The 26796-nt window shown below is 43.2% G+C and overlaps 1 protein-coding gene across 8 annotated transcripts in view; it reads right to left on the reverse strand.

Annotated features, from left to right (window-relative positions):
* CDCA7L (cell division cycle associated 7 like) overlaps window positions 1–26195 on the reverse strand; it is a 51347-nt gene extending 25152 nt beyond the window's left edge. For 2 of the 8 annotated variants that reach the window (XM_072764529.1, XM_072764527.1), the window contains exon 1: window positions 25692–26195. In XM_072764529.1, the coding sequence (XP_072620630.1) occupies window positions 25692–26168 (477 nt within the window). In that variant the 5' untranslated portion in view covers window positions 26169–26195. The remainder of the gene's footprint in view (window positions 1–25691) is intronic. The other 6 variants (XM_072764528.1, XM_072764525.1, XM_072764524.1 and 3 more) reach the window with 5 other exon arrangements.
* Between the last annotated feature and the right edge of the window lie 601 nt (window positions 26196–26796).

The following is a 26796-nucleotide window of genomic DNA, read 5'->3' on the forward strand; positions in this document are numbered from 1 at the left end:
AGAAAAAAAAGGACAGCCTATCACATGCTATAAAAGGAATGAATCTTGAGGGCGTTATGCTAAGTGAAATAAGCCAGTCACAAAAAGACAAATATTATGATTCTGCTCATGTGAGATACCTCAAAGTCACAGACACAGGAAGTAGAAGGGTGGCTGCCAGGGATGGGGGAGAGGAGTGGTTGTTTAATGGGTACAAAGTGTCAGTTTTACAAAGTGAAAATATTCTGGAGATTGCCTGCCCAACAATTTATGGTTGACAACAATTTAAATGTGTTTAACGCTACTTAAAAATTATTAAGAGGAAAAATTTTATGTGTACCTTACCACAACCTTTAAAAGTTTAACAAAAAAGAGGGGATCCCTGGGTGGCTCAGTGGTTTAGCGCCCGCCTTTGGCCCAGGGCGTGATCCTGGAGACCCGGGATCGATTCCCGCGTCGGGCTTCCAGCATGGAGCCTGCTTCTCCCTTCTCCTGTGTCTCTGCCTCTCTCTCTCTATGTCTATCATGAATGAATGAATGAATGAATGAATAAATAAATAAATAAATAAATCTAAAAAAAAATTTAACAAAAAAGACCAACTTTAGGAGGCAATTTAAAAATGGAGGGAAAGGCCTTTTCTAATTTTTGTTTAAATTCCAGTTAGTGAATACATAGTGCATTATTAGTTTCAGGGGTAGAATTTAGTGATTCATCAGTTGCATATAACACTCAGTGCTCATTACATCAAAGGCCCTCCTTAATGCCTATCACTCAGTTACCCTATCCCCCCACCCACCTCCCTTCCAGCAACCCTCAGTTTGTTCCCTATAGTTGAGGGTCTCTTACGATTTATCTCCCTGTTTTTGTCTTATTTTATTCTTCCTTCCCTTCCCCTATGTTCATCTGTTTTGTTTCTTAAATTCCACATGATTGTGAAATCATACAGTATCTGTCATTCTCAAACTTACTTCGCTTAACAGAATACCCTCTAGCTTCATTCATGTCATTCCAAGTGGCAAGACTTCCTTTTGATGGTTGAGTAGTATTCTAGTGTGTGTGTGTGTATACATACACATCACACATCATCTTTATCCATTCGTTTGTCAATGGACATCTGGACTCTTACCATATTTGGGCACTGCTGCTATAAACAAGTGGGATTTACTCCTGGGTTGCAGGGGTGGTTCAACATCCACAAATCAATCAATGTGATACACCACATTAATTAAAAAAAAAAAAAAGATAAGAATCCTATGATCAGGACACAGACACCTGGGTGGCTCAGTAGTTGAGCATCTGCCTTTGGCTCAGCTTGTGATCCCGGGGCCCAGGGATCCAGTCCCGCATCAGGCTCCCCACAGGAAGCCTGCTTTTCCCTATATGTCTCTGCCTCTCTATATGAGTCTCTCATGAATAAATAAAATCATTATAAAAAAGAAGAACCATATGATCTTCCCAACAGATGCAGAAAAAGCATTTGACAAAATACAGCATCCTTTCTTAATCAAAACCCTCCAAAATGTGGGGATAGAGGGACATTCCTCAACATCATAAAGGCCATATACAAAAGACCCATCAATCTAATATCACCCTCAAAGAGGGGAAAAACTGAGAGCTTTCCTCCTAAGGTGAGGAACACAGCAGGTATGTGTACACTCACCACTGTTGTTCAGCATAGTATTGAAGTCCTAGCCTCAGCAATCAGACAACAAAAATAAAAGGCATCCAAATTGGCAAAGTAGTCAAACTTTCCACAGATGACATGATACTCTACATAGAAAACCCAAAAGACTCCATCAAAAAATTGCTAGAAATGATACAGGAATTCAGCAAAATCACAAGATTTAAAAGTCTGGTGTACTTCTATACACTAACGATGAAAATCTTCCCTCCTTAAATGAACACAATCTTTTCCCAAACTCACAGAGCAAGTCTAGATTTCCATCCACTTCTTATGCTACCAGCACTTCAAGGGCACACGGTTTAAGGACCCAACCCTTCACTGTAAGGCAGGTTCAGAAACATCACCTCATGAGTCCAGTATTCAGCCTCCATGACTGGCAGCATCACACCTTGAACCCAGGTATCTGGGCTTCTAAGCCCAGAAGTTAAATGAAAGCCTGGGAGACACAGCTGTCTGCAGAACCACCCTGGGTTTAAAATCCAGTTTTGTTCTATCCCAACTAAGCTATACTAATAAAAATCAACCCTGCCAAATTGCTGCTTGCTTCTTACTTAGTTGGTGCCCTTCTAGCATTTCTTGAGAAACACAAAGCAGTGCTCTGGGACACTTCGTATCACTTTAACTACCTCAGCCTAACCCTCAATTAAAATTCAATTAAAAAAAAAAAGCCATAAAAAGATGCCTCAAACTGCCAGCTGCTTTTCAATCAAGTATTTACCTTTGAAAACAAATTAGTGTATCAATTTAAAATTTTGTATTTTAAAATTAAATATAATTTTTTTAATTAGGGCTTTTCTACAGCTCAGTGATATATAAATGTATTCTTCCTAGATTAAGAAATACCACCTCCTAGCTGGAAGGCACATATTTATCATTAACTAGTTTTTAAAGGAAAGAAACTGCGATTCTTTTTTAAAGCCAACTGATTCCAGAGCTGATTTTGATAAAGCTTCAGGAAAGGTTTCTTATCCCAGAAACATTGTATATATTTCAACCAGAAACAAATTTCCATTCGTAGCCTTAAGGAACAGCACAAAAGAAATCTGTGCACACTTTTGCATTTTCCTTATTAAGTGTTTTGAAAGCAATTTTGATAGCAAGGAAAGTAGAATTTGCCGGTGTACTATCTTGCATCTGTGAAAGAACCTTTTACACAGAAGAAAGCTTTCCTTCAACCCTCCACAAATAGGTTTGTTTTGCATCATTTTCTATCACAAACACTGTCATTTCTTTAAATTTCTTACAATTAAATTGTTCCATAAGATACAGACATACCTTGCATCATTTACAAAAACTAATTCAAAATAGAGGAGACTTAAATATAAAAAATCTAAAACTTCTGGAAGAAACAGGAGGAAATCTTTGTGACCTTAGGTTAGAAATCTTTGATACAACACCAGAAGCAGAACCTTTTTAAAAAATTTATAAATTAAGACAATCAAAATTAAAAACTTCCGCTCTTCAAAAAACGCTTTAAAAAGAAGACAAGGGGGCAGCCCCGGTGGCTTAGCATTTAGCGCCTTCAGCTAGGGGTGTGATCCCAGGAACCCGGGGTCAAGTCCCGAGTTGGTCTCCTAACGTGGAGCCTGCTTCTCCCTCTGCCTGTGTCTCTGCCTGTGTGTGTCTCTCTCTCATTAATAAATAAATAAAAAGAAAAAATAAAAAGAATGACAAGGGGGAAAAAAAAAAACAGAAAGGGAGAAAACACCTACAAACCATACACCTAATAAAGGACCTGTACCCAAAATATATAAAGAACCCTCAAAACTCAATAATAAAAACTACCCAATTTAAACAGGGACAAAACATGTGAGCAGACACTTTACCAAAGGTACAGGAATGGCAGATAAGCACAGGAAAAGATGTGGGACATCCACAGCCAATAGGGAAATGCAAATTAAAACTATGATGAGATACGATTATCTACCTATCAGAATTGCTTAGGAAAACATGACAATACCAAGTACTGACTGAAAGGATTTGGACCAACTAGCACTCTCAAAAATGGGTGGTGGAAATGCAAAAAACGGTAGGGCCACTTTGGAAAACAAGGTGGCAGCTTCTCATATAGTCAAATATACTCTTACCCCATGATCCAGCAGCAATCCCTCTCCTAGGTGTTTACCCAAATGAAATAAAAACTTATGTTCACAAAAAACTTGTTATCAGCAATTTTATTCCCAACAATCCAAACCAGCTAGGGATGGATAAACAAAACACGGTACATCCATTCCACAGACTACTGCTAGCAATAAAAAAGAATGAAGTATCGATAGACACAATACCACAGATAAATCTCAAATGCATTAGGCCTAGTAAGAAAGGCTACATATTGTCTGATTCCACTTATGTGACATTTTGGAAAAGGCAAAACGAGAGGAGAGAGAACACACATCAATGGTTGTCTGACGCTAGAGGTCAGAGGGAATTTTTTTTGAGAAGAGATAAAATCAATTGTGATAGTGACTACACAAAAAGCTCATAGGACCGAACACTGAAAAAGATGAATTTTACTGTACATAAAAAGAAAAGAAAGAAAAAAGAAAACAATGCAGGAACAGTGGAACATAAAGACTGCCTAGAAATGGATCCTAGCACATATAATTAAAATTTGATAGGAAAACGCCACAAATCAATGAGAAAGAGATGTCAGCATGTCAATAAATGATGCTGGCAAAACTGCCTATTTGAGGTGAATAAAAACAGTCCATTTTGCCTCTCTCCTGATACGACAAATCAGAAGATCAAAGAGTTAAAAAATAAACTACAAAGGAGAATATAATTCATGTGAATATGCAGCTGGCCCCTGCAGGAGGAAGACTTTAAGCACCAACATAAAGGAGATTAAAATGGAAAAAAGTAATATCATGGATCAGTTTTAAAGTCCTTAAAAGAAAAAAATTTAGGGGTACCTGGGTGACTCACTTGGTTAAGTGTCTGCCTTCGGCTCAGATCATGATCCCGGGTCCTGGGATGGAGCCCCACATCGGGCTTCTGGCCTGGCAGGAAGCCTGTTCTCCCTTCTCCCTCTTCCCCTGCTCATGCGGTCTCTCAAATAAATAAATAAAATAAAATCTTTAAAAAAAAAATTAGAAAGAAACAAAAGTTGGAGAAAAGATCTGCCACAAATAGACAAATTGTTACTGAAAAGCTCATACAAAATGAAATGTTCCAAGAGTCAGATAAAATAGGTAAAATAAATTTCACTAAAAAGGAAACATAGAAAAGGCTTAAAACATATTTTAAGTCTTCAATCTCTGTAAGTAATAAAAGAGAAATTAAGAGAAGTTTCCTTCTCAACTAGCAACTCAGCAATACATTGGCAGTGAAGGGCCCGCTTGATGACAGGGAGGATGTGACAAGCTCTCTTACACAGAACTGGTGTGAGGACAGACAGGCCTGAGGTTTCCAAACAAAAGCGTAGTCATGTACATCTACAACAGGGTAGTTTTTAAAGTATATACAGTGAGGGCAGTCCGAGTGGCCCAGCGGTTTAGTGCCGCCTTTGGCCCGGGATGTGATCCTGGAGACCCGGGATCGAGTCCCACGTCAGGCTCCCAGAATGGAGCCTGCTTCTCCCTCTGCCTGTGTGTGTCTCTGCCTCTCTCTCTGTCTCTCATGAATAAATAAAATCTTAAAAAAAAAAAAAAAAAAAGGTATATTCAGTGAGATTTAAAAACTTCCAGAAAATACAGCTCAACTCAGGGTGATAGAGTACATGAACTATTTATTAATAGCTATGAGGATCATAAGTCAAGGATTACCAAAGTATGACGAGCTCTCATCCATCAGTTGGAGCACTTCCCCTCAAAAAGGAACAAACCTTAGCCTACTTACTCAAGGGCACACAGCTCATTCGTACCCCTACAAATGACATTCTAGGCAAATGCTATCTTTCAATAAAATAATTACCTATTAATTAGTATTTAATTCAATCAAAAAGCCTAAACTTACTATGAGGCCAAAAGAATGAGCAACAAAAGAAAAAGACATATTAAACTGGACCTCATCAGAACTAAAAATACCTCTCTTCAAAGAACATTATCAAGAAAGTGAAAGGCAACCTATGGAATGGGAAAAATAACAAAACATGTAAGTGATAAGGATCCAGCATTTAGCATATATAAAGATCTACAATGCCACTATAAAAATCAGCCAATCAAAAATGTATGAAGGACTTGATATATATCTCTTCCCTCATCCCACCCCCCAAAAATACACACACACACACAAATGGACAATAAATATATGAAAAGATGTTCAACATCATTAGTCATTAGGGAAATGCAAATAAAAAAAAAATACAAGATACCACTTCACATCGTCTAGGGTCCAAAAATCATAGGGAAAAAGTGTTGGAGAAGATCTACTCTTGTACATCTCATATACGTGAAGCCAGAACACTTGTATATAGTTAGTAAGAATGTAATGGTTTAACCACTATGGAAAACAGTTTGGTTCCAACAGCTGGTTTGGAAACCAGCTATACTACTAAGGCCTGGTTAGAGACCCCATAAATAGCTTTCCCTGGGTCCCTGGCATCAGTCATGTTGGCATTTGGGCCTGTGTCCTAGAAGGAGCTCAGGTTTGCTCGTATCAGTCGAGCAAAAAGTCAAACACAGGGGGATCCCTGGGTGGCTCAGCGGTTTAGCGCCTGCCTTTGGCCCGGGGCGTGATCCTGGAGACCCGGGATCAAGTCCTACATTGGGCTCCCTGCATGGAGCCTGCTTCTCCCTCTGCCTATGTCTCTGCCTTTCCCTCTCTGTATCTCTCATGAATAAATAAATAAAATATTAAAAAAAAAAAGTCAAACACAGAATTCCTATCTGACCCAGCAATTTCACTCTCAGGTATATAATTCAAAGAACTGCAAAAAAGTATTTCAGATATGTGTGCATGTTAATAGCAGTACTATTTATAACACCCAAAAGGTCCATCACAAATGAATAAGAAATTGTAGTATATACAATATATAATGGGATATTATTCAGCTATAAAAAGAATGAAGTATCGGTCCACACTATGATGTAGGCAAACCTGCAAAGCATTATACTAAATAAGACACAAAAGGCCCCATGATTTGTTCATTTTAAAATGGTTAATTTGTGGGGAGTCTGGGTGGTTGAGTGCGTTAAGCATCTGCCTTCAGGTCAGGTCATGATTCTCAGGGTCCTGGCATCATGTCCCGCGTCAGGCTCCCTGCTTCACAGAGAGTCTGCTTCTCCCTCTCCCTCTGCCCCTACCCCTCCTCGCCGGCCCCTAATAAATAAAAGCCTTTAAAAACAGTTAATTTGACATGATGTGAATTTCACCTCATTTTTTTAAAACCTAAACTCATTAATTTAAAGACTTACTATTCTACTATTCAAATTTGTCTAAAATTGTGTAAAAGTAGCCAAGTGGTTTACTAAACACTGAAAATCATATTTAGAATGTAAAATACAGCTCCACATCAGGGCCGCAACTGGCCACACAGTGAAGCGCTTCCCAGAGCTCCCTCTACAGGCCCGAGTCTGCATAGCAGCAGAAGAGTCTCCTGAATTAGACCTCTACCCTTCCACATACACCCCAGTCCTCACTGGCCTATCATACTGAAAAGTAAAACCCTACATTCCCACCATGGCTTTCTCCGGGGCCTCATTCCTTTCCACTATGCCTACTCAATGGCCTCCAGTCCCCAACGCCTTTGCTTTTTTTTTTTTAATTTTTATTTATTTATGATAGTCACAGAGAGAGAGAGAGGCAGAGACACAGGCAGAGGGAGAAGCAGGCTCCATGCACCAGGAGCCCGACGTGGGATTCGATCCCGGGTCTCCAGGATCGCGCCCTGGACCAAAGGCAGGCGCCAAACCGCTGCGCCACCCAGGGATCCCTGCTCTTTTTTTTTTCCCCGAGAGGGAAAGGGAAGAGAATCACCAGCCGACACCCCATGGAATGTGTTCCCACAACCCAGAGATCATGACCTATGCAGAAATCATGAATCGGATGTTCAACCAACTGAGTCACCCAAGCACCCTCCCTTTGCTATTTCTTGAAAGGACCATGCACACTCCTGCCTCAGGCCTTTGCCCACTCTGTTCAGGTCTTCCTGCACCAGTCTCTTCTCCTCAGCAAGCCTTGTCTATCCTAACACACTATCCAAGAATAACTAACTACCTTTCCTTCCCTTTACCCTACTTTCTCAGTCCATTTATTAGTATCTGACATTATATAACTTAAATTTATTCATTCATTGTCTGCCTCTCCCACAAATTAAGCCATGAGGACAGGGGCTTGGGTTTGTTCCTCACTGTGTCTGAGCCTACAACAGTGGACGGCATAGAGTAGAACTCAAGTATCTGTTGAATAAAGTATATTTACCCAGTGGATTAAAAAAAAGTATGATCATAAATAGGCATTAATGCAACAGAAATGAATTATAAGGTTACACCTAAGAGAATTAATAGCAATGATTTCTGGAGAAGGAGATTATGAATGTCAGCAGAGTAGTAAAGAGGTGCGCTGCTGTTGTTTTTAAGCCAGACTGCCTTGTTTGCATTCATGGCTCAGTGAAGAAGTTGAGTGACCAAGGCCCAGTTTCCTCATTTGCAATGTAAGTAGTAGTTTTTATGTAATTACTTTGACAACTGAATAAGATAATATATGTAAAATGTTCTAGAATACCTAGTATACAATAAACAATTTATTTTCTTAATAACTGTTGGCTTTAATTTTTCTCTGTATCTTAAAAGCTTTAGAAAATTTATCCAAATAGCAAACAGGGAGTGACATCATCAAAATGGTGAACTAGAAAGCTCCAAGCTTTCATTCCCACAAGGAGACAAACAACAACAAACTGGCTAAACTAATCTTATAGGAACTCTGGAAAATGATAAAAGGTCTACGGCAACCAAGAAAATGTCCAATCAGGAAAAAGTCACCTTCAAAATGGTAAGAAATTATGTAGCATTTTCATTTGTTTTTGCTGGTCCCCCTCCATGGTGGAGGATGATCCAGAGGATGCTGCAGCCCATTTCCCAGGTTCCTTGAAGTAGAGAGACCCAAGTGGACACTGACTGCAACATTCTAACCAAGTGGGGACCTCCTGAAGGGAATGGCCCTCCCTCACCTAACTCAGCTCCAAAACAAGAAGCTCCAGCGATTGCTCACAAAAGTTGCAGGGGACTACAGATGACAAAAGGCTGAGGCTAGAGTTGAGTTGACAAATGGAGAAATACAAGGGACCACCCAAAACCCCAAGAGAAGCATGGGGAAGACTCTTTGGGAGGGGCACCTGGGTGGCTCAATGGTTGAGCTTCTGCCTTTGGCTAAGGGTGTGATCCCAGGGTCCTGGAATCGAGACCCACATGAGGCTCCCGACAGGGAGCCGCTTCTCCCTCTGCCTATGTCTCTGCCTCTCTGTGTCTCTTATGAATAAATAAATTCTTAAAAAAAAAAAAAAAAAGACTCCTTGGTTTCCCAAGGCATTCAAAACAGCTGTGTACATCTGGAAAGTGAGAAAACCTCACACCAGGCCAGGCACATGCTCAGCAAAGATCTGACAAGACTTTAAGTTTCCAAGCTCACAGCATACCCAGCTAATCAATGAATGACTTCCCCAGCACAGAGCCAGTCTGCAAAGACTAGAAAAGGTGGCTATTTCCTCAAACACCCACTTTTCAACAAAGGATCGAAGACATGCAAAGAAATAAAGACAACTGCCTTAACTATGCTCAAAGAACAAAAGGAAAAAACACACACACACACACACAAATCAGGAAAATGATACACAGTTAGCCTCTGAACCCTTGGGTTAGGGGCACTGACCCCCCCCCCATACAGTTGAAAATCCACATGTAACTTCTGACTCCCCCAAACCAAAATTTAATAGTCTATTGTTGACTAGAAGCCTTGTCAAGAACACAAACAGTCCATTAACATGGTTTGTGTGTTATACATTGTATTCTCTCAATAAACTAAACTAGAGAAAAGAAAATGTTAAGAAAGTCATAAGGACCATATATTTACAATACTGTACTGTAAACAAATCCATGCATAATGAACCCACACAGTCCCAATCTGTGTCATTTAGGGTCAACTGGATAACCAAAATGATATTGACAAGGAGAACTTATTAAAATGAACAGGAATTCTGGAGGTTAAAAAATACAATACCCAAACAGAAAATGTCATTAGAGAAGTTCAAAATCAAATTGAGGAGACAGAACAAAGAATCAGAGCGATTATTTGACAAAATAACGACTAAAAACTCCAGAAGTTTGATGGAAAACTTGAAGCTTAATAAACCAAGGAGGATAAACCTGAGACCCACACTGAGACACACTTTAACTAAACCAGTGAAAGACAAAGAGAATATTGAAAGCAGCCAGAAATAAGCAACTCATCACACACAAGAAATTCTCAAAAGGATTGTCAGCCGATTGCTCAGCAGATTGCTCAGCAGAAACCTTGGAGGCCAGAAGACAATGTAATGATAGATTTAAAGCACCAAAAGAAAAAACTGTCAACCAAGAACTCTCTATCTGGCAAACCTGTCCTTCAAAAATGAGAAAAATGAAAACATTATCAGGGGATCCCTGGGTGGCTCAGCAGTTCAGCGCCTGCCTTTAGCCCAGGGCTTGATCCTGGAGTTCTGGGATCAAGACCCGCGTCGGGCTCCCGGCATGGAGCCTGCTTCTCCCTCTACCTCTCTCTCTCTCTCTCTCTCTCTCTCTCTCTCTCTCTCTCCACCTATCATGAATAAATAAATAATCTTTAAAAAAAAAAAAAAGAAAAGAAAAAGAAAACATTATCAGATAAACAAAAGCTGAGAGAGTTCATTAGTACCAGACTGCCTAACAAGAAATCCTAAAGGGAGTCCTTCAAGATGAAATGAAAGGGCACTAGACAGTAGCAAAGCCATATGAAATACAGAGTTTTTTTTTTTTAATGTTATTTTTTTTTAAATTTTTATTTTATTATTTATGATAGTCACAGAGAGAGAGAGAGAGAGGCAGAGACACAGGCAGAGGGAGAAGCAGGCTCCATGCACCGGGAGCCTGACGTGGGATTCGATCCCGGGTTTCCAGGATCGCGCCCTGGGCCAAAGGCAGGCGCCAAACTGCTGCGCCACCCAGGGATCCCGAAATATAGAGTTTTTAAGTAAAATATAAACACTGGTATTAATGTAAATTCGGTCTGTAACTTTAGTTTTTATTTTTCTGCAATGTAAAAATGCACTGATGAATCTATATTTTGTGGTGTATGATACATAAAGATGTAACTGGTGATACCAATAACAAAAAGAGGGCCAGAGCTGTATAGCAGCAGAGTTTTTGTATGCCTCTGACAAACTGGTATCATTCAAATCAGATTACTTCAATTGTAGAATGTTATATGTGACACTCTATGCTGACCAGAGGGGAAAAAATCTATAGAATACACAAAAAATGAGAAGGGTATCAAAACATGCCATTTATCAACAAAACATAAAAATAGGCAGTAATGGAGAAAACGAGGGTCAAAAAAGCTATAAGAAGAATACAGAAAACAAAAACAAAAAACCGGCAAAAGTTCCCTAATAGTAACCACTTTAAATGCAAACGATCAGACTCTACAATCAAAAGACGAATAAATGAAATGGAATCCAACTATACACTGTCTACAGAAGACCCACTTCATACCTAAAAAGATATTTAGGTTGAAAAGTGAAAGGACGAAAAGATACACAAATGTAAATAGAAACCCAAAAAAAGGTATAATGACTATACTACTATTACAAAGAGTAAACATTAAGTAAAAAAATATTACAAGGACATTGCATATGAATAAAAGGGCCAATTCACCAAGAAGCCATAACAATTAAAAATATGCATGCATAAAAATTCAAAGCTCCAAAACACATGAAGCAAATGCTGACAGAAATGAAAGGAGAGGGGATCCCTGGGTGGTTCAGCGGTTGAGCCCCTGCCTTTGGCCAGGACATGATCCTGGAGTCCTAGGATTGGGTCCCACATCAGGCTCTCTGCGTGAAGCCTGCTTCTCCCTCTGCCTGTGTCTCTGCCTCTCTCTCTCTCTCTCTCTCTCTCTCTCCTGACTAAATAAATAAAATCTTTAAAAAAAATGAAATGAAAGGAGAAATAGTTGTATGATAATAGTTGGAGACTTCAATAACCCATTTTCAATAATGGATAGAATAAGACAGAAGATCAATAAGGAAACAGAAACAGCAACATTGTAAACCAATTTGAATTAACAGACATATATGGAACACCCCAACCAACACAGGATACATTTTCCTCAAGGTCACATGGAAAACTCCCCAGGACAGACCAAATATTAGGCCCCAAAATAAGTCAGAATACATTTTTTTAAATTTTTATTTATTTATGATAGTCACAGAGAGAGAGAGAGAGAGAGAGAGAGAGAGAGGCAGAGACATAGGCAGAGGGAGAAGCAGGCTCCATGCACCAGGAGCCCGACGTGGGATTCGATCCCGGGTCTCCAGGATTGCACCCTGGGCCAAAGGCAGGCGCCAAACCGCTGCGCCACCCAGGGATCCCCAGAATAAATTTAAAACAGCTGAAATCATACAAATTATCTTTTCTGCTCTGAATGGACTGGAACTAGAAATCAGTAACAGAAGGAAGGCTAGCAAATTCACAAATGCCTGAAAATGAAACAACACATTCAAGTAACCAAAGAGTTACTCCAAAGAAGAAATGATCAAAAGAGAAATTAGAAAATAGTTTCAAACAAGTGAAAATGAAAACAAAATGTACCAAAATGTATGCTACCCAGAGAAAGCAATGCTAAAAGGGAAATTTAAAGCTGTAAACACTTGTATTAAAAAGCTCTCAAACCCAACTCATTTTACACCATAAAATTAGAAAAGTATAGCAAACTCAACCCAAAGATAACAGAAAGCAGGAAATAATGAAGATTACAGCAGATATAAATAGAGAACAGAAAACCAACAGAGAAATGTCAACAAAATCAAAACTGGGTTCTCTGAAAACATCAAAACTGATCAATTTTTAGCTAGACTAATTATGAAAAAAATTACTGAAATAAAGTGGGATCATCACTACCAATTTTACAGAAATAAAAAGGATAATTGAAGAGTACTATGAAACAGTTGAATGCCAACAAACTGGGTTAGCTACCTGAAACGGAAAGACTCCTAGAAACCCACAACCTTCCAAGACTGACTCATTAATGGAAAATCTGAATAGATTTTTAACTACTAAGGATGTGAATCAGTAGTCAAAAGCCCCCCAAAGTAAATCCCATGACCCAGATGGCTTCACTTAGTGAATCCTACTTAATATTTAAAGAATTAACACCCACCCTTCACAAAGTCTTCCAAAAAATTGAAGACAGCACTTCTTTATCTCATCCCATGAGGCCAGTATTACCCTAAGGACAAAGAGAGACAACGACCCTACAAGAGAAGTACAGAGCAACATCCCTTGTGAATATCAAAGCAAAAATCCTCAACAAAATACCAGCAAGCCAAATTCAGTAGCATAGTAAAAGGACTATACAAGATGACTGAGTGAGCCATATTTCTGGTATTCAAGATGTTTCAACATATAAAAATCAACCAACGTAATACACTACATATGCACATAATGGAAGAAAACAAAACACGTGATCATCTTCACAGGTGCAGAAAGAGCATGTGACAAAATTCAACACCCTCTCATGGTAAAAACCAAACCAAACAACAGTCAACAAAGAATGAACGGAAACTTCAACATAATAAAGATCATGCATGAAAAACAGGTAACCCCACATTCAACCATGAAAGACTGAAAGCTTTCCCTTAAAAATCAGCAATAAGACAAGGATACCCACTTTCACTACTTCTATTCAACACAGTATTTGAAGCTCTAGCCAGAGCAATTATACAAGAAATAAAAGACACCCAAACTGGAAAAGCAGCAGTAAAATTATGTTTGCAAGTGACACGATCATACACACACACACACACACACACAAGCCTAAAGATTCCACAGAACCTGTGAGCACTAATTAGCTAAGTCAATAATATTACAAGGTACAAAATCAACACAGAAAAATCAGCTGCATTTCTACATGATAACAATGAACAATCTGAAAAGGAAATTAAGAAAACATTTCCATTTAACATAGCATCAAAAAGAATTAAAGCACTCAGGAATTAACTGAGGCAACAAGCAAAAGACTACACTGAAACATCCCTGAAAGAAATTAAAGACAGAAGCAGATGAAAAAGCATCACATATTCACAAATCGAACACCAAATATTGTGAACATGGCAATACAACCCCAGAGCTATCTATCGATCCAATGCAATTCTATCAAAATCCTGACATTTTTTCGCAAAGAGAAAAGCCCCTCCTAAAACTCATGTGGTAGGGATCCCTGGGTGGCGCAGCGGTTTGGCGCTTGCCTTTGGCCCAGGGCGCGATCCTGGAGACCCGGGATCGAATCCCACATCAGGCTCCCGGTGCATGGAGCCTGCTTCTCCCTCTGCCTGTGTCTCTGCCTCTCTCTCTTTCTCTCTGTTAAAATTAAAAAAAAAAAAACTCATGTGGTGGAATCTAAAGGGGCTCAGAATAACAAAAAAACAACAACAACAACAACAAAATACATATATATAAGAAGAACTAGGGGTGCCTAGCTGACTCAGTGGAGCATGCAACTCTTGATCAGGGGTTTTGAGTTCGAGCCCCACATTGGGAGTAGAGATTAAAAGTAAAATCTTTAAAAAAATAAAAGAACAAACATGAAGGAGGGTTCATACTTACTAATTTCAATGCTTACCGCAAAGCTACCGTAATCCAAAGAGTGTGGTCCTAACATAAAGACAGACCTACAAACCAGGGCACTAGAACAATCAGTGAGCCTGGAAGTCAACCTTCACATACACGATGAACAAATGATTTCTGACAAAGTGCCAAGACTGTTTGATGGAGGAAAAGATGGTCTTTTCAAGAAATGATGCTGGGAATACTAGACATCCACATCCAAAAGAATGAAGCTAGATCCTTACCTTAAAACAACCACTCACAAAAACAAACAAACAAAAAAACCACAAACATATCCAAGACCTAAAACTAGACACTAAAACTACATAACTCTTTTAAAAAACATAAAGGAGGGGATCCCTGGTGGCGCAGCAGTTTAGTGCCTGCCTTCGGCTCGGGATATGATCCTGGGGTCCCTGGATCGAGTCCCGCATCGGGCTCCCTGCGTGGAGCCTGCTTCTCCCTCTGCCTGTGTCTCTGCCTCTCCCCCCGCCCCCCTCTCTGTGTCTCTCATGAATAAATAAATAAAATCTTAAAAAAAAAACATAAAGGAAAAAGTTCTGGACACTGGACTTGGCAATGATTTCTTGTATATGACACCAAAGGCACTACAACCAATAGAGAAAAAAAAAAACACATAAAGTGGACCTCAGCAAAATCAGAAACTGTTCTACACCTAAGGACACTATCAAGAAGATTGAAAAGGGGAATCTACAGAATGGGAGAAAATATTTGCAAATCATACATCCGATACAGGATTAATATCCAAAATATATAGAGAACTCCTACAGCTGAACACCAACAGTAAAACCCAATTTAAAAGAGCAACGGACTTAAATAGACATTTCTCCAAAAATAAACAGATGGCCAATAAGCACGTGAAAAGATGCTCAACAAGACTAATCATCAGGGAAATGCAAATCAAAACCACAATGAGATACCACTTCACATCCATTGGGAGGCTATTATAAAACAACAACAACAAATTAAGTGATGGTGAATATATGGAGAAATTAGAACCTCTGTGCAGCATTGGTGGGGAGGTGAAACAAAAAAGCAGCTGCAATGGCAAAAATACAGTAGCTCCTCAAAAACTCAAAATAGAATTAGCACATAACCCACTAATTCCACTTTAGGTATATGTGCAAAAATATTGAAGCCAGAAATTCAAACAAGTATTTTATACCAGTGTTTACAATAGCATTATTCACAATAGCCAAAAGGTGGCAACAGCCCAACGGGCATGGATGGATGGATGAACAAAACATGGTATATACATGCAATGCACTGTTATTCAGCCTTAAAAAGGAATGAAATTATGATACACACATCCCGGAATGGACCTTGAAAACATTAAACTGAGTGAAATAAACAAGACCCAACAGGATAAATACTGATTCCACTTCATGTTGTACCTAGCATAGTCAAATTCATAGGCACAGAAATGTAGAATGGTGATTACCATTGGTGGCGGGATGAGGGGGAGGGGGAAATAGGGACTTAGTGTTTAAAGGGTACAGAGTTTCGGTTTAGGATCATGAAAAAGTTCTGGAGATGGACAAAGGTGATGGCTGCACAATAATGTGACTGTACCAAATGCCACCAAATTATACACTTAAAAATTGGTGAAAGAGTAAATTATATGTTATGCATATTTTTCCAAGACAAATCGCAAAAAAAAAAAAAAAATGACCACTGTTATTTCAAAAAGTGATAATGTAAGAAGAAACTTACAGACATGGATATGCAGAGGGCTTAGAAGAGTTTTCCAGGTAAGTAAAAGAGGAACCGGAGTTTTGGCAGAGGTCCTGGGAGGGAAGTGAGCCAAACCACTTGAGAAGTGCTGGGTGATTTCCTTTTCCAAAAAGGTCAGCAGACAAGAAATATGAAGCCAACATCAAGATTTCACTGGACTCTGAAAGACTGATTATCAAATTGGACAAGTCTGCTCTCAGTGTTTTTCAACCAGGTACTGTCAGCATTTTGGACAGAACGACTACTACTTCCAGTGGGACTCTCCTGCCTACCACAGGGCACCACTATCCATCCCTGAACACCAAACCCTTAATACAGGAACACTGGCCTGACCCCATTCACTTAGAATCGAAAAGCAGCCCACATATTTCTACTGCTACCACAATCCCAGCTCACTCGGATGAACAACTGAAACGTGAGAGCCTTTGTGTGTCAGGACATGTCAGGTTATAAAGCAGTAACAATTCCAAGTCTTAAAGGATTGAGACAAAAAAAGGTTTCTCTCTTGTTCATGACCTGGCATCCTGGGCCAGCCAGGTGAAGCATTCTACACTCTTCCACACTGTCCCCACACAGGCCCTGGGCGGACACCGCTACCAGTATCTGGAAGGCTGGCAGATGCAGCAGCAGAGGGAAGGAGACGTGGCAAATGATGCACTGGCATTCCAAAATTCCACCTAAGGGGAGCCCAGGGGGCTCAGTAGGTTAAGCTTCCGATTCCTGATTTTAGCTCAGGTCCTGATCTCAGGGTTGTGTTGTGAGATGGAGCCCCCCACTGGGCTCTGTGCTGGGCATGGAGCCTGCTTAAGATTCTCTCTCCTTGTCCCTCTGCCTCTCTCCCCACCCATCTGTCTCTCTTTAAAAACAAAAAAAAAACAAAAACAAAAACAAAAAAAACAGCACCTAGAAGTGACACAGAACATTTCTTACATCTTATAGGTCAAACCAGGTCCAACAACCTTGCCTGTTATGAGGACCAGGAAAATGCATTCCCCTCATACACCCAGAAGGAAAAGGAGAGATCATTTGCACAGACCCCTGACAGCTTCCCAACTAGGACTTAAAAGCACTGTGTGAGCAGGCTATGTCCACGTTCATTACTGAAAGTTACTCGAGAGTGTGTTTGCCTTAGTGGAGTACTACGAGGGTACCACCAGGCGAAGGAGTCCCATGAGGGATGAGCCATGCCCTGTAGGGTGAGACAATGCTCCAATGATTTCAAAGATTTATTTATTCATGAGAGACAGAAAGAGAGAGAGAGAAAAAGAGAGGCAGAGACACAGGCAGAGGGAGAAGCAGGCTCCATGCAGGGAGCTGACATGGGACTCGATCCCGGGTCTCCAGGATCAGGCCCCGGGCTGAAGGCAGGCGCTCAGCTGCTGAGCCACCCAGGTGTCCCATCTCCAACACAATTTCAATGTGCTGCAAGATATGGGACCGCCAGGGAAGTGCAGGAGGGCAACAACCAGGTGGTGAGGGGTACAGGTGAGAGAGGCCGCCTCGTGCCCACAGCCACAGGGCAGAGTCGGCCTCGAGGAGGGCGCGGACAGGTGGGAGCAAGAACCAAGAATGTGGGCAACAGCCAGGCAGGAGGGGCCTGTCCTTCAGGGCAAGCGAGCGCCCCTGGGCTCACTCCAGACCAGCACTGAAGGGACCTTCACGGTGACAGGAAGTGGGGGAGGATGTGCCTCCCACAGCCCAGGCCTCAGGGCCTGATACAGGGGTCCTCTTGACGCATGCACGTCGGGAGAAGGCTTCTGAACAACCTCTGCAACCTCTGCACGCGTGTGCATGCTGCTGACACCACTCAGCTCCTGGCTCTGTGCCGCAGGGAACGGACGCGCTCCTGAGTGCGTCCCTTCTTGGGTCCCAGTTACAGCCAAGGAGGAGGACACGCTAGGTGCAATGAAGGGCCTAGGTACCCCCTGCAGGGAGATGCTGAAGCTGGCAGGGTGGGCCAACAGCAGGAGGGCCTTTAAGTCAGAGGCCCCGGGGCAGGTGCGGGAATGGCTGGATGAAACCCCATTGTCTTCCTTTACTTTAATTTAAAAACTCTCCCAATAACAACGACAACAACAAATGCCTGGAACCAATTGTCAGGGGGGGAAAAAAGGCAAGAGAGAGAAGATGAAGAATAAGCACTAATTTTTTTTTTAAGATTTTATTTATTTATTCATGAGACACACACACACACACAGAGGCAGAGACACAGGCAGAGGGAGAAGCAGGCTCCCTGTGTGGAGCCCGATGCAGAACTCGATCCCAGGACCCTGGGATCACGCCCTGAGCCAAAGGCAGATGCTCAACCACTGAGCCACCCAGGTGTCCCAAGAATAAGCACTAATTTTAAAGACACTTTGATTTTTCTTCACTTTCCATGTTAAACCAGTGTTACCAAGAACAAAATAAAGGCACTAGATATTTTGCATTTAAAAAAATATGCTTAGGGATTTATTTCAATATCAATTGAAGTGTTTTTGATTTGTTTTGTTTTTCTCATTTAACTCCCCTCAGACTCGTGGAGTTTTCAATACAAAGATATTATGGGCTGGGGGACTAGGCGGGGAGGTAGCTTTTCTATTTCAGGATTTATTACAGGTATGCTCTCTAAATTTTACACTCAGCAAGCAGTTCTACGCTTCTCAAACTGAGGGACTTAGTACAGCCCGAAGACTTTCAAGACCATAGGTGGGATAGGGGAGGGGGAATGTTTTCCCCAGGAGAATAATTTTTAAAAACCTTTTTGTGTTAAAATAAATAAAAATATATCATGGAACAGAATGCAAAGTAGGCCTAACTTTCAAAGATAAAACTGGAAACGGATGAAAAAATCCCCCGCACTGACAGGGTGGAGCTGCTGCACCTCCGGGCCTCTGGGGCAGGCTGGAACTGGCCTCCGCCATTAGTCCAACAGAAGAATTTGAGAAACCCCACTAAATGATGTTGAAACCTGTCCTAACTCATACTTCCTCTCGCTACCCAGTGACAGTCATAAACTATCGTGTTTTGTTTTGGTTTTTTTTTTTACAATCCAACAAATATTTAACACCTGCTATATGCCAGGCTCTGCACAGATCAGAATAATTATCATTTTGGCCTGCCACATGATTTAGGGTCACCACCCACCACCTTGGGGTAAATGCTAGGGCCCTCCTAATGGAGAAGAAGTTTTGCCAGCAGACAGCTAAGGCAGTGCCAGGCCAGGCTCTGTGCCAAAAGACCCAGATGCCAGAGCTCAATCACAGATGCAAGGGACTCTCCAGGTACATAGGACCCTCCTGTAAGCAGAGGTTTAAAGATGGGGGAAAGGGCGGGGGGGTTCCCAAACAGCTGTGCTGCTGCTCTGGAGGGCTTGGGGCAACATCAGAGGGGGTCTATGGGAAGGGATCCCTGGACTACACCCAGTGCTGAGGATATCGGTACAACTGGTAGGGCACAAGCCACCTGGGAAGTCGTCACCCACACCCCTGGGCAGGCTGAAAGCATGGGCTTCGGGACTCACAGGGATTTGACACGCTATTTTTCAAGCGTTTTAAGTACAACAGAAAGTGCATATAGCTTAAGTGCACAGCCTGGTAAAGTTTTACAAACGGCACCAACTCATTATAACCAGCACCCAGATCCAGAAATACATTCTTCTTAGCTCTCAGAAACCCCATATTATGAACCTACTGTTTTACCTTTAGACATCCAACCTTCGATGAACACGTATTTTCAGACATCTAAGAGATGCTTTATAGTTGAAATAAGCAATACAAAAGAAGGCAAAACAAAGTGATTCAGTGCCACAGAGGAGAGGAGCTAAGAGCAGGCTATCTCTGCCCTTCCACATCCACGTGACCAACTTGCAAAATTCCAGGACAGCCCAATCCACAGGCACTGCCGCTCTGTATCCGTTAGCACATGCTTGCATCTTCTCATTTCCTAGATGCTAAAGAACACACCTCTAAGACTACTCTCCACATTCCCTTAAACTAAAAATACACTGCGAGGTGCTCTAATTTAAGGAATAAAACAATGTTTTAGTCCAGTTATCATGAGCCTGTGTTCTACCCTGAGCCAACACTCCTCTTAGCTAACACAGCACAATACAGGAAAAAAAACATCCATCAGAGACTCCCATCCACTGCAAAGTAGGCACATTCCTTTCAGGAGATAGTTAAATACATGATAATTAAAAACAGCCTGGACTCCAACACGAGGCACGTACCACCACAAGACATTTATTGTAAAGTTCCTTCTAATAAAGTCTTTCTAATAAAGCAAAAGTTTTTCAACAGTAAAGTATATAAAACACTTACACGTCAGTGAAATGCTGCAGTCATTAAAAATGAAAACCATGAAAAACTCTGAGCTACCCAGAAATGGCACGGACAGTGCTAAAGACAGCAGAATTCTAACTGCCATCATACTGCAAAATTAGGCAAAAAACGTTAACTAAACACAAGCAAACACTGGATGGGAAAGATCTAGAAAATGACACCCAGAGAGTAGGGGAGGTAGGGCACTAGTGCCAACTATTTTATTTCAGCTTCTATGAACAGCATTCTAGTACTTGTACAATACAAAATTCATCTAAATATCATTGCTATGTAAAAGCTTTCTGGGTCTTATTCATATTCCCATGCTGGCTTTTATACAGTATCAAAAGAAGCCTGTCCAAAGACTAATCTGGCCAGTGTCTAAAAAGAACCAGAACCAGCTGCTATTAATGTCCAGCCCTTCTAGCTAAAGGGAGGAGCAAAGGTATTATGAGAAAATCCGAGTGCTAACAACCCCTTATATTTATTTTTTTTAATTTTTATTTATTTATGATAGTCACACACAGAGAGAAAGAGGCAGAGACACAGGCAGAGGGAGAAGCAGGCTCCATGCACCGGGAGCCCGATGTGGGATTCGATCCCGGGTCTCCAGGATTGTGCCCTGGGCCAAAGGCAGGCACCAAACCGCTGCGCCACCCAGGGATCCCCCAACCCCTTATATTTAAATAATACATTATACTTAGCATGCCCTGGATTAATTCATTGATTTTTTTTTAACTTATTCATAGAGACACAGACACACACATAGAGAGAGAGAGAGAGAGGGAGAGAGAGAGGCAGAGACAGGCTCCATGCAGGGAGCCCGATGTGGGACTCAATCCCGGGTCTCCAGGATCACGCCCTGGACTGAAGGTGGCGCTAAACCGCTGAGCCACCGGGGCTGCCCGCCCTGGATTAATTCAATGGCACTAGAAGGTGGACAGAGATTTCAATCCTCCTAATACTACTTCAGTGAAGTGACTGCCCAGCCTTGCCAACTCGCAAAATTGTGCCTTGCCGAGATCTCGTGAGTCCAGTGGCAAGTCAGGCACTGGCTCTGAAGACAAAATCCTGGCTCAGCCCCTTCCTGGCTGGGTTGCCCAGAGCAAATCACTCTAGTTCACCTTATCTTTAAAACAGAGTTAATACAAGACACTTCAGAACTACAGTGAGGATCAAATCTAATAAAAGGAAAGGATAGTTTCCATGGGGAGCAGGGGGTGGCTCTTAAGGTCTTCTCCCATTCCCCAAACCCCAAGGACTTGTAGGCCTCCATAGCACAGCAGAAGCCAGCTGAGTTCCAGCAAAGGCAGAAGAGGCAAGGAGTTCCAGAATGACTGTAATATCCAGCACAGAGAAAGTGCTCAAAGGACACCTGACAAACAGACTAGCCCAGTCAGGGAGCCCCTCTGTCATCAGCTGGCGATTATGAAGAAGCACAGGCAGGAAGCCATCAGCTGTCTACACCCGAACTCTGGTCCCTCTAACCTTGAGACTCCACCGGGTATTTTTGCACCGAATACAGATGGTAGCATTTACCACCGTGGAAGACCAAGTATTCTGCATGTCTATCTTCAGCTATATTTACCAAATATGCCTCTGCATGGTCCTATTTAAAAACATTCAGAGAGAAAACAAACTGATGGTTACCGGAGGGAAGCTGGGGGAAGAATGGATCAAAGAGGTGACGGGGATTAAGAGCGCACATCTCATGATAAGCTCTGACTGATGTACGTACAGACACTGTTGGTTCCCTATACTGTACACCTGAAACTAATAAACACTGTTAACGATACAGGATTTAAAATTAAAAACTTCAAGTAAAATAAATAAAGCATTCAGAAACCACTGCTTTCCAAAAAGAAAATAAAATGATCCCACTAATATTTTCTTATCTCTATCCCTCCTCCATCAGCCTCTGTCAATCCCACGTTGGTGAATAAAGCTAGGTCTTTTATGAAACAAAAATCTTGGAGGTAAAAATTCTAAACTGTAGCTCAGAGAAAGTGCTGATGGGTAAAGCAGAACTCGCAAGAACAGTTTAAAATGAACACGCCTGTTCCATTTGAATGGCTTTTCTGACCTCTTTCATTAGTTTACTGTAATAGTCATAAAGTGGTTTTTAAGTCACACAATTATCTCACGGATTTTTGTCCTGCGTACCTGCCCAGATCAGAATTGCTGTGATCTCTGAAATTTCTCATTACTCAGAATTCAGTTCTTCTATGGATGCGATTGTCAGAAATACATCAAACCCACCACCCACCAGTCTTTTTTAAATATGGGACATTAAAGGGGATCCCTGGGTGGTGCAGCGGTTTAGCGCCTGCCTTTGGCCCAGGGCGCGATCCTAGAGACCCGGGATCGAATCCGTCAGGCTCCCGGTGCATGGAGCCTGTTTCTCTGCCTCTCTCTCTCTCTCTCTCTGCGACTATCATAAATAAATAAAAAAAATTTTTAAAAAAATACTTTGTTTAAAAAAAATATATGGGACATTAAAATGGCAAATTATTGTGCTGTCCTTCCAAGAAGTCACACACAACACCCCGGCCTGCCCAAGCAGCTTCTGAGGCTCTGGACACAGACATGAAGTCAGAGAACCAGAGAGCATACTCTGTAGCTATGAGGACCATACCAGACAAATTCCTCTTTACCACTTCAATCCCAAACTCCATGCTTATTCCTGAAACAGTTTAGCCTCATTTCCTTCTAAGAGTCCAACCTGCACCCTAGAGCAAGAACGGTTTAGTAAAAGGGTAACACCGACATCCAGGACTCTCTGATTCCTCTGCTAGGAAGCTGAAGCAGTCTGATCCTCCAGCAATTCTAAGCTGCACGGCTGAGAGCATTCAGAAAGGGACCAAACCCTCGCCTTTATGGGGTATTAATCTTACCCTTGCACAAAAAGGCACAAAGACAACAGTGGTCAGCCCAACAAGGTCTACACCCACAGGAGGTGTGGTCCCACACAGCTGGACATCAAATCCAAGACGCTGGGGTTGGGGGGAGGGAGGGCTGCAAAAAAGCAGAAGCTAGAAAGGACTTCAGTTTAAAACACGGTCTTCCCCTAACATCGGGCCTAAGCTGCTTTGCTGGAACCCGTTCCGGCTGTGCCCCTTCCAAGGGATGGAAATTATATTTAGTATATGTGTGAGACTAAAAGCCACTGTGCACTAATGCCGCTTCAGGCGGTGCATCACACTGCTTTATTCATAAGGCCGGGGTACAGGGTAGAACCACATGAATTTAACATCTTGCTGTGCCTGAAACGTTCATTAAGTGCTGTTATTTGCAGTCACCTGCCCACCCCATTGAACCTCTCCACTAATTTAAAGAGACTATAATCTGCTCACATTTAAATTATGATGAACAGGAACATTTCCACTGGAAAAATCATCACGCATCTTAATTTGTGCTGTCAATTAGGTCTTTGGAAAGGGGGGGGTGGGACCTTATCATCTTACATACAGTAATTTGCCCTAATTGGTGTATAATGGGACATATAATTTGCGGATTACCCCCACCCGGTAAATAGTTTATTTAACGTTTTAGAGGTATCAAAAATTAGCCTTATTATTCGAAGGTAAAACGTTCACTCCCGAAGATACATTCCGGGACATTTTAAATCTAAACATGAACTGTGTAGTTAAGTGGTGGAAGTACAGGTGGAGCAGAACAACAGGTTTCCAGCTTACGTTCTCAAGAAACATTTTCGGATGAAAGTCACATGGGCCGCAAGGCTCCTTGCAGAAAGGGTTAAGTCCTAGAGAAACCCAAGCCTCCCAGAAGCAGAGGAGACTAAACCTATATGGTCAAGGTCAGTGGAAAATAAAACAAAAAACTAAGCCTGTCTCAAGGTCCTTCTTATTCTTACTCTTGTTGGGTTTTTTTTTTTTCCCCTTGCTTTTAAATACCTCCCTTCATTTGGGGAAAATGAAAAATAGTACTCTCTCAACATGCACAACAATTTTTTCTCAAATGTCTACTTTCAGGAGGCCTTTAGGATATCACTCAATAGCCAAAGCGACCACGAGTGGCTCTGCTTTCATCTGCGCCGGGACCCAGGCAGGTGACAGCGGCCCGAGCTTAGGCACCACTGACTCGCGGGGTCGCTTCTGGGTCGCTTCGCTCTCCCAAGGCCAACGCCCGGATCCCCGCCTCCAAGGCCCAGCACCCAGGTGGAGAAGAGGTGAAACACCAGTCCAAGATAAAGTGGAGGCGGTGAGTCAAAGGCACTCACAAACACTAGGGGGGGGGACCCAACCGTCACACAAAGCCTCTCTTGGGCTCCCACAAGTTGCTTCCTTCCCCCTCTAAAAGTTTTATTTTTAGTCCATTTGAAAAAACTTGGTACTGCTTACCTCTGAAGATACTAGGTACATTCGTTACTAGAAAGTAAGGAAAAGCTCTTTTAAGAAGTAAAACAGAAAACTGAAGTCAGGTCCACATTCCCACCGCCCACTGGAACAGGGGGTACGGGGATGGAGGGGGGGGGGCTTCTTCAAGTGTTTGTTAACGAGACTTTAAAAACCTAGTTAGAACCATAAAGCGTAATCGGGGTCCCGCTGTGTTTACGGTTTGTGATCTCGGGTTTTTTTTTTTTTTTTTTGCTTTGTTTTGTTTTTTAACTTGGTCTCATGACGTTGCCATCTCCCCCTCCCAAAGCGTTACAAATCCCTTGCAAAACATAAAAGCTCTAGAACGAATACAAGAGCAATTCCTTGTAAATTACACTCCATCATCCAAGTTGAGCTGGACTCCCGACTTTTTTTTTTTTTTTTTTAGAAAAATATCACACTTTTCTGAAACTTCCTGATCTCTGTGCCAATCCCCGGAGAAAGCGGGGGGCGCGCACCAGAAGGGCTCCGCGCACAACCCGGGCTCCAGGCCGGGTCCACCCGGTGCAGACGCAAGCTCCACGCCCCCGCCGCCTCCCACGAAACGCGGCCACCCCGCGGGGCCCCCACCCCCGCGCCCGCCCCCACCCCGGCCCCCACCCGGGGCGGAGGCGACGCCCGGCCTGCCCAGCCTCCCCAGCCCCGCGGGCGCAGCCGAGACCCAGGGCGCACACCTGCGGGGCGCGGCCGGCCAGGTCCACGGCGCGGCGGCCGCGGGCCACGTTTCCAGCGCAGGCGGGGGAGGGGGAGGGGGAGGGGAGGGGGAGGGGCAGGCGGGCCGGGCTGCGGCGGGGCCCTCACCTGGGAGCGGGACGCCAGCTCCATTCTTCCCACCCGCGCTGCGGCCTCCTCCGAGCACGCGGCCCCGGGAACGCGGCTCGCCACGGGCCCGGCGCACGCAGAAGCCCCGCGGCCGCGCAGCCCGCGCGCTGCGCCCGAGCTCCGGCGGGCCGGGGGAGGGGCGCACTCGGCGCCCGGGCCGGGGGGAGCGCGCCGCGCCGCCCACTCGGCGCCGCGGCCCCGGGCTGCGAGCCTCGGGGCTCCGACCGAACTCCGCGGCCGGTGAAGTCCGCCGCGCCCGCGGCGTGACACGGGGGCTGCGGGGGGGCGCGGCCCGGGGCGGCGGCCAGCGCGGGGGCGCCGGGCTCCCCCCCTGCAGCGGAGGGAGGGAGTGGAGCGGTCCGGCCGGGCTGCGCGCGGGAGAGGCGAGGGGGCAGTCCCGGCGCAGCCTCCAGCTGGCACGCCCGGCTCCGCGCGCCGGAGATTTGCAGGGCTCATTCCAGGTCCTGCCCTGCAGCAGCGCCCGCCTCTGCGGCCGGCAGAGTGTCTGCTCCAGGGACGCAGCTTAGAGCTTAACTTCGGAGAGCTCGTTTGGCTTCGCTGTTGTAAAGGGGCGGGGTCCTGCTGCCTCCCCAAACAGTCGCTACGCGGTTTCACCCTTTGCAAAGCAAGCTCTTTAGCAAGGCCCTGGGGCTGGGGCGCTGCAAAATTCCCTCGGACTTTAGAAAGCCTCTGCTATGCCTTGATACGTGTAGGCCTACGGCCCCACTAGACAGAGAGTTCTAGAGGTGAGGGATTGGCTGAGCAACGGCTGTGCACCAGTTATGCGTCAACTGTGTTGAACGCCAGAACCCAAGATGGAACAAAAAACAGAGCCCTGCTCTGTTGGAGCTTACAGTCAGGGAGCCAGCCGCCAGCACGATGATATGTGTTAATAATGATGCAAGCAAACGTAATAATGATGTAACAATTAATGAGTCGACCATTCAGATACCGTTAATGTGAGAAGTTCATGTATAATGATGCAAATACATGTAAATTGGGAGCTGTGATAGATGCCACAAGGGAAAAGGTAAGTGGTGCTACGGTGGTTTAAAATAGGGAGACTTAACTTGGCACAGGTCAG

This window comes from Vulpes vulpes, chromosome 7, assembly GCF_048418805.1.
Source record: "Vulpes vulpes isolate BD-2025 chromosome 7, VulVul3, whole genome shotgun sequence".
In the NCBI taxonomy this organism is placed as follows: Eukaryota; Metazoa; Chordata; class Mammalia; order Carnivora; family Canidae; genus Vulpes; species Vulpes vulpes.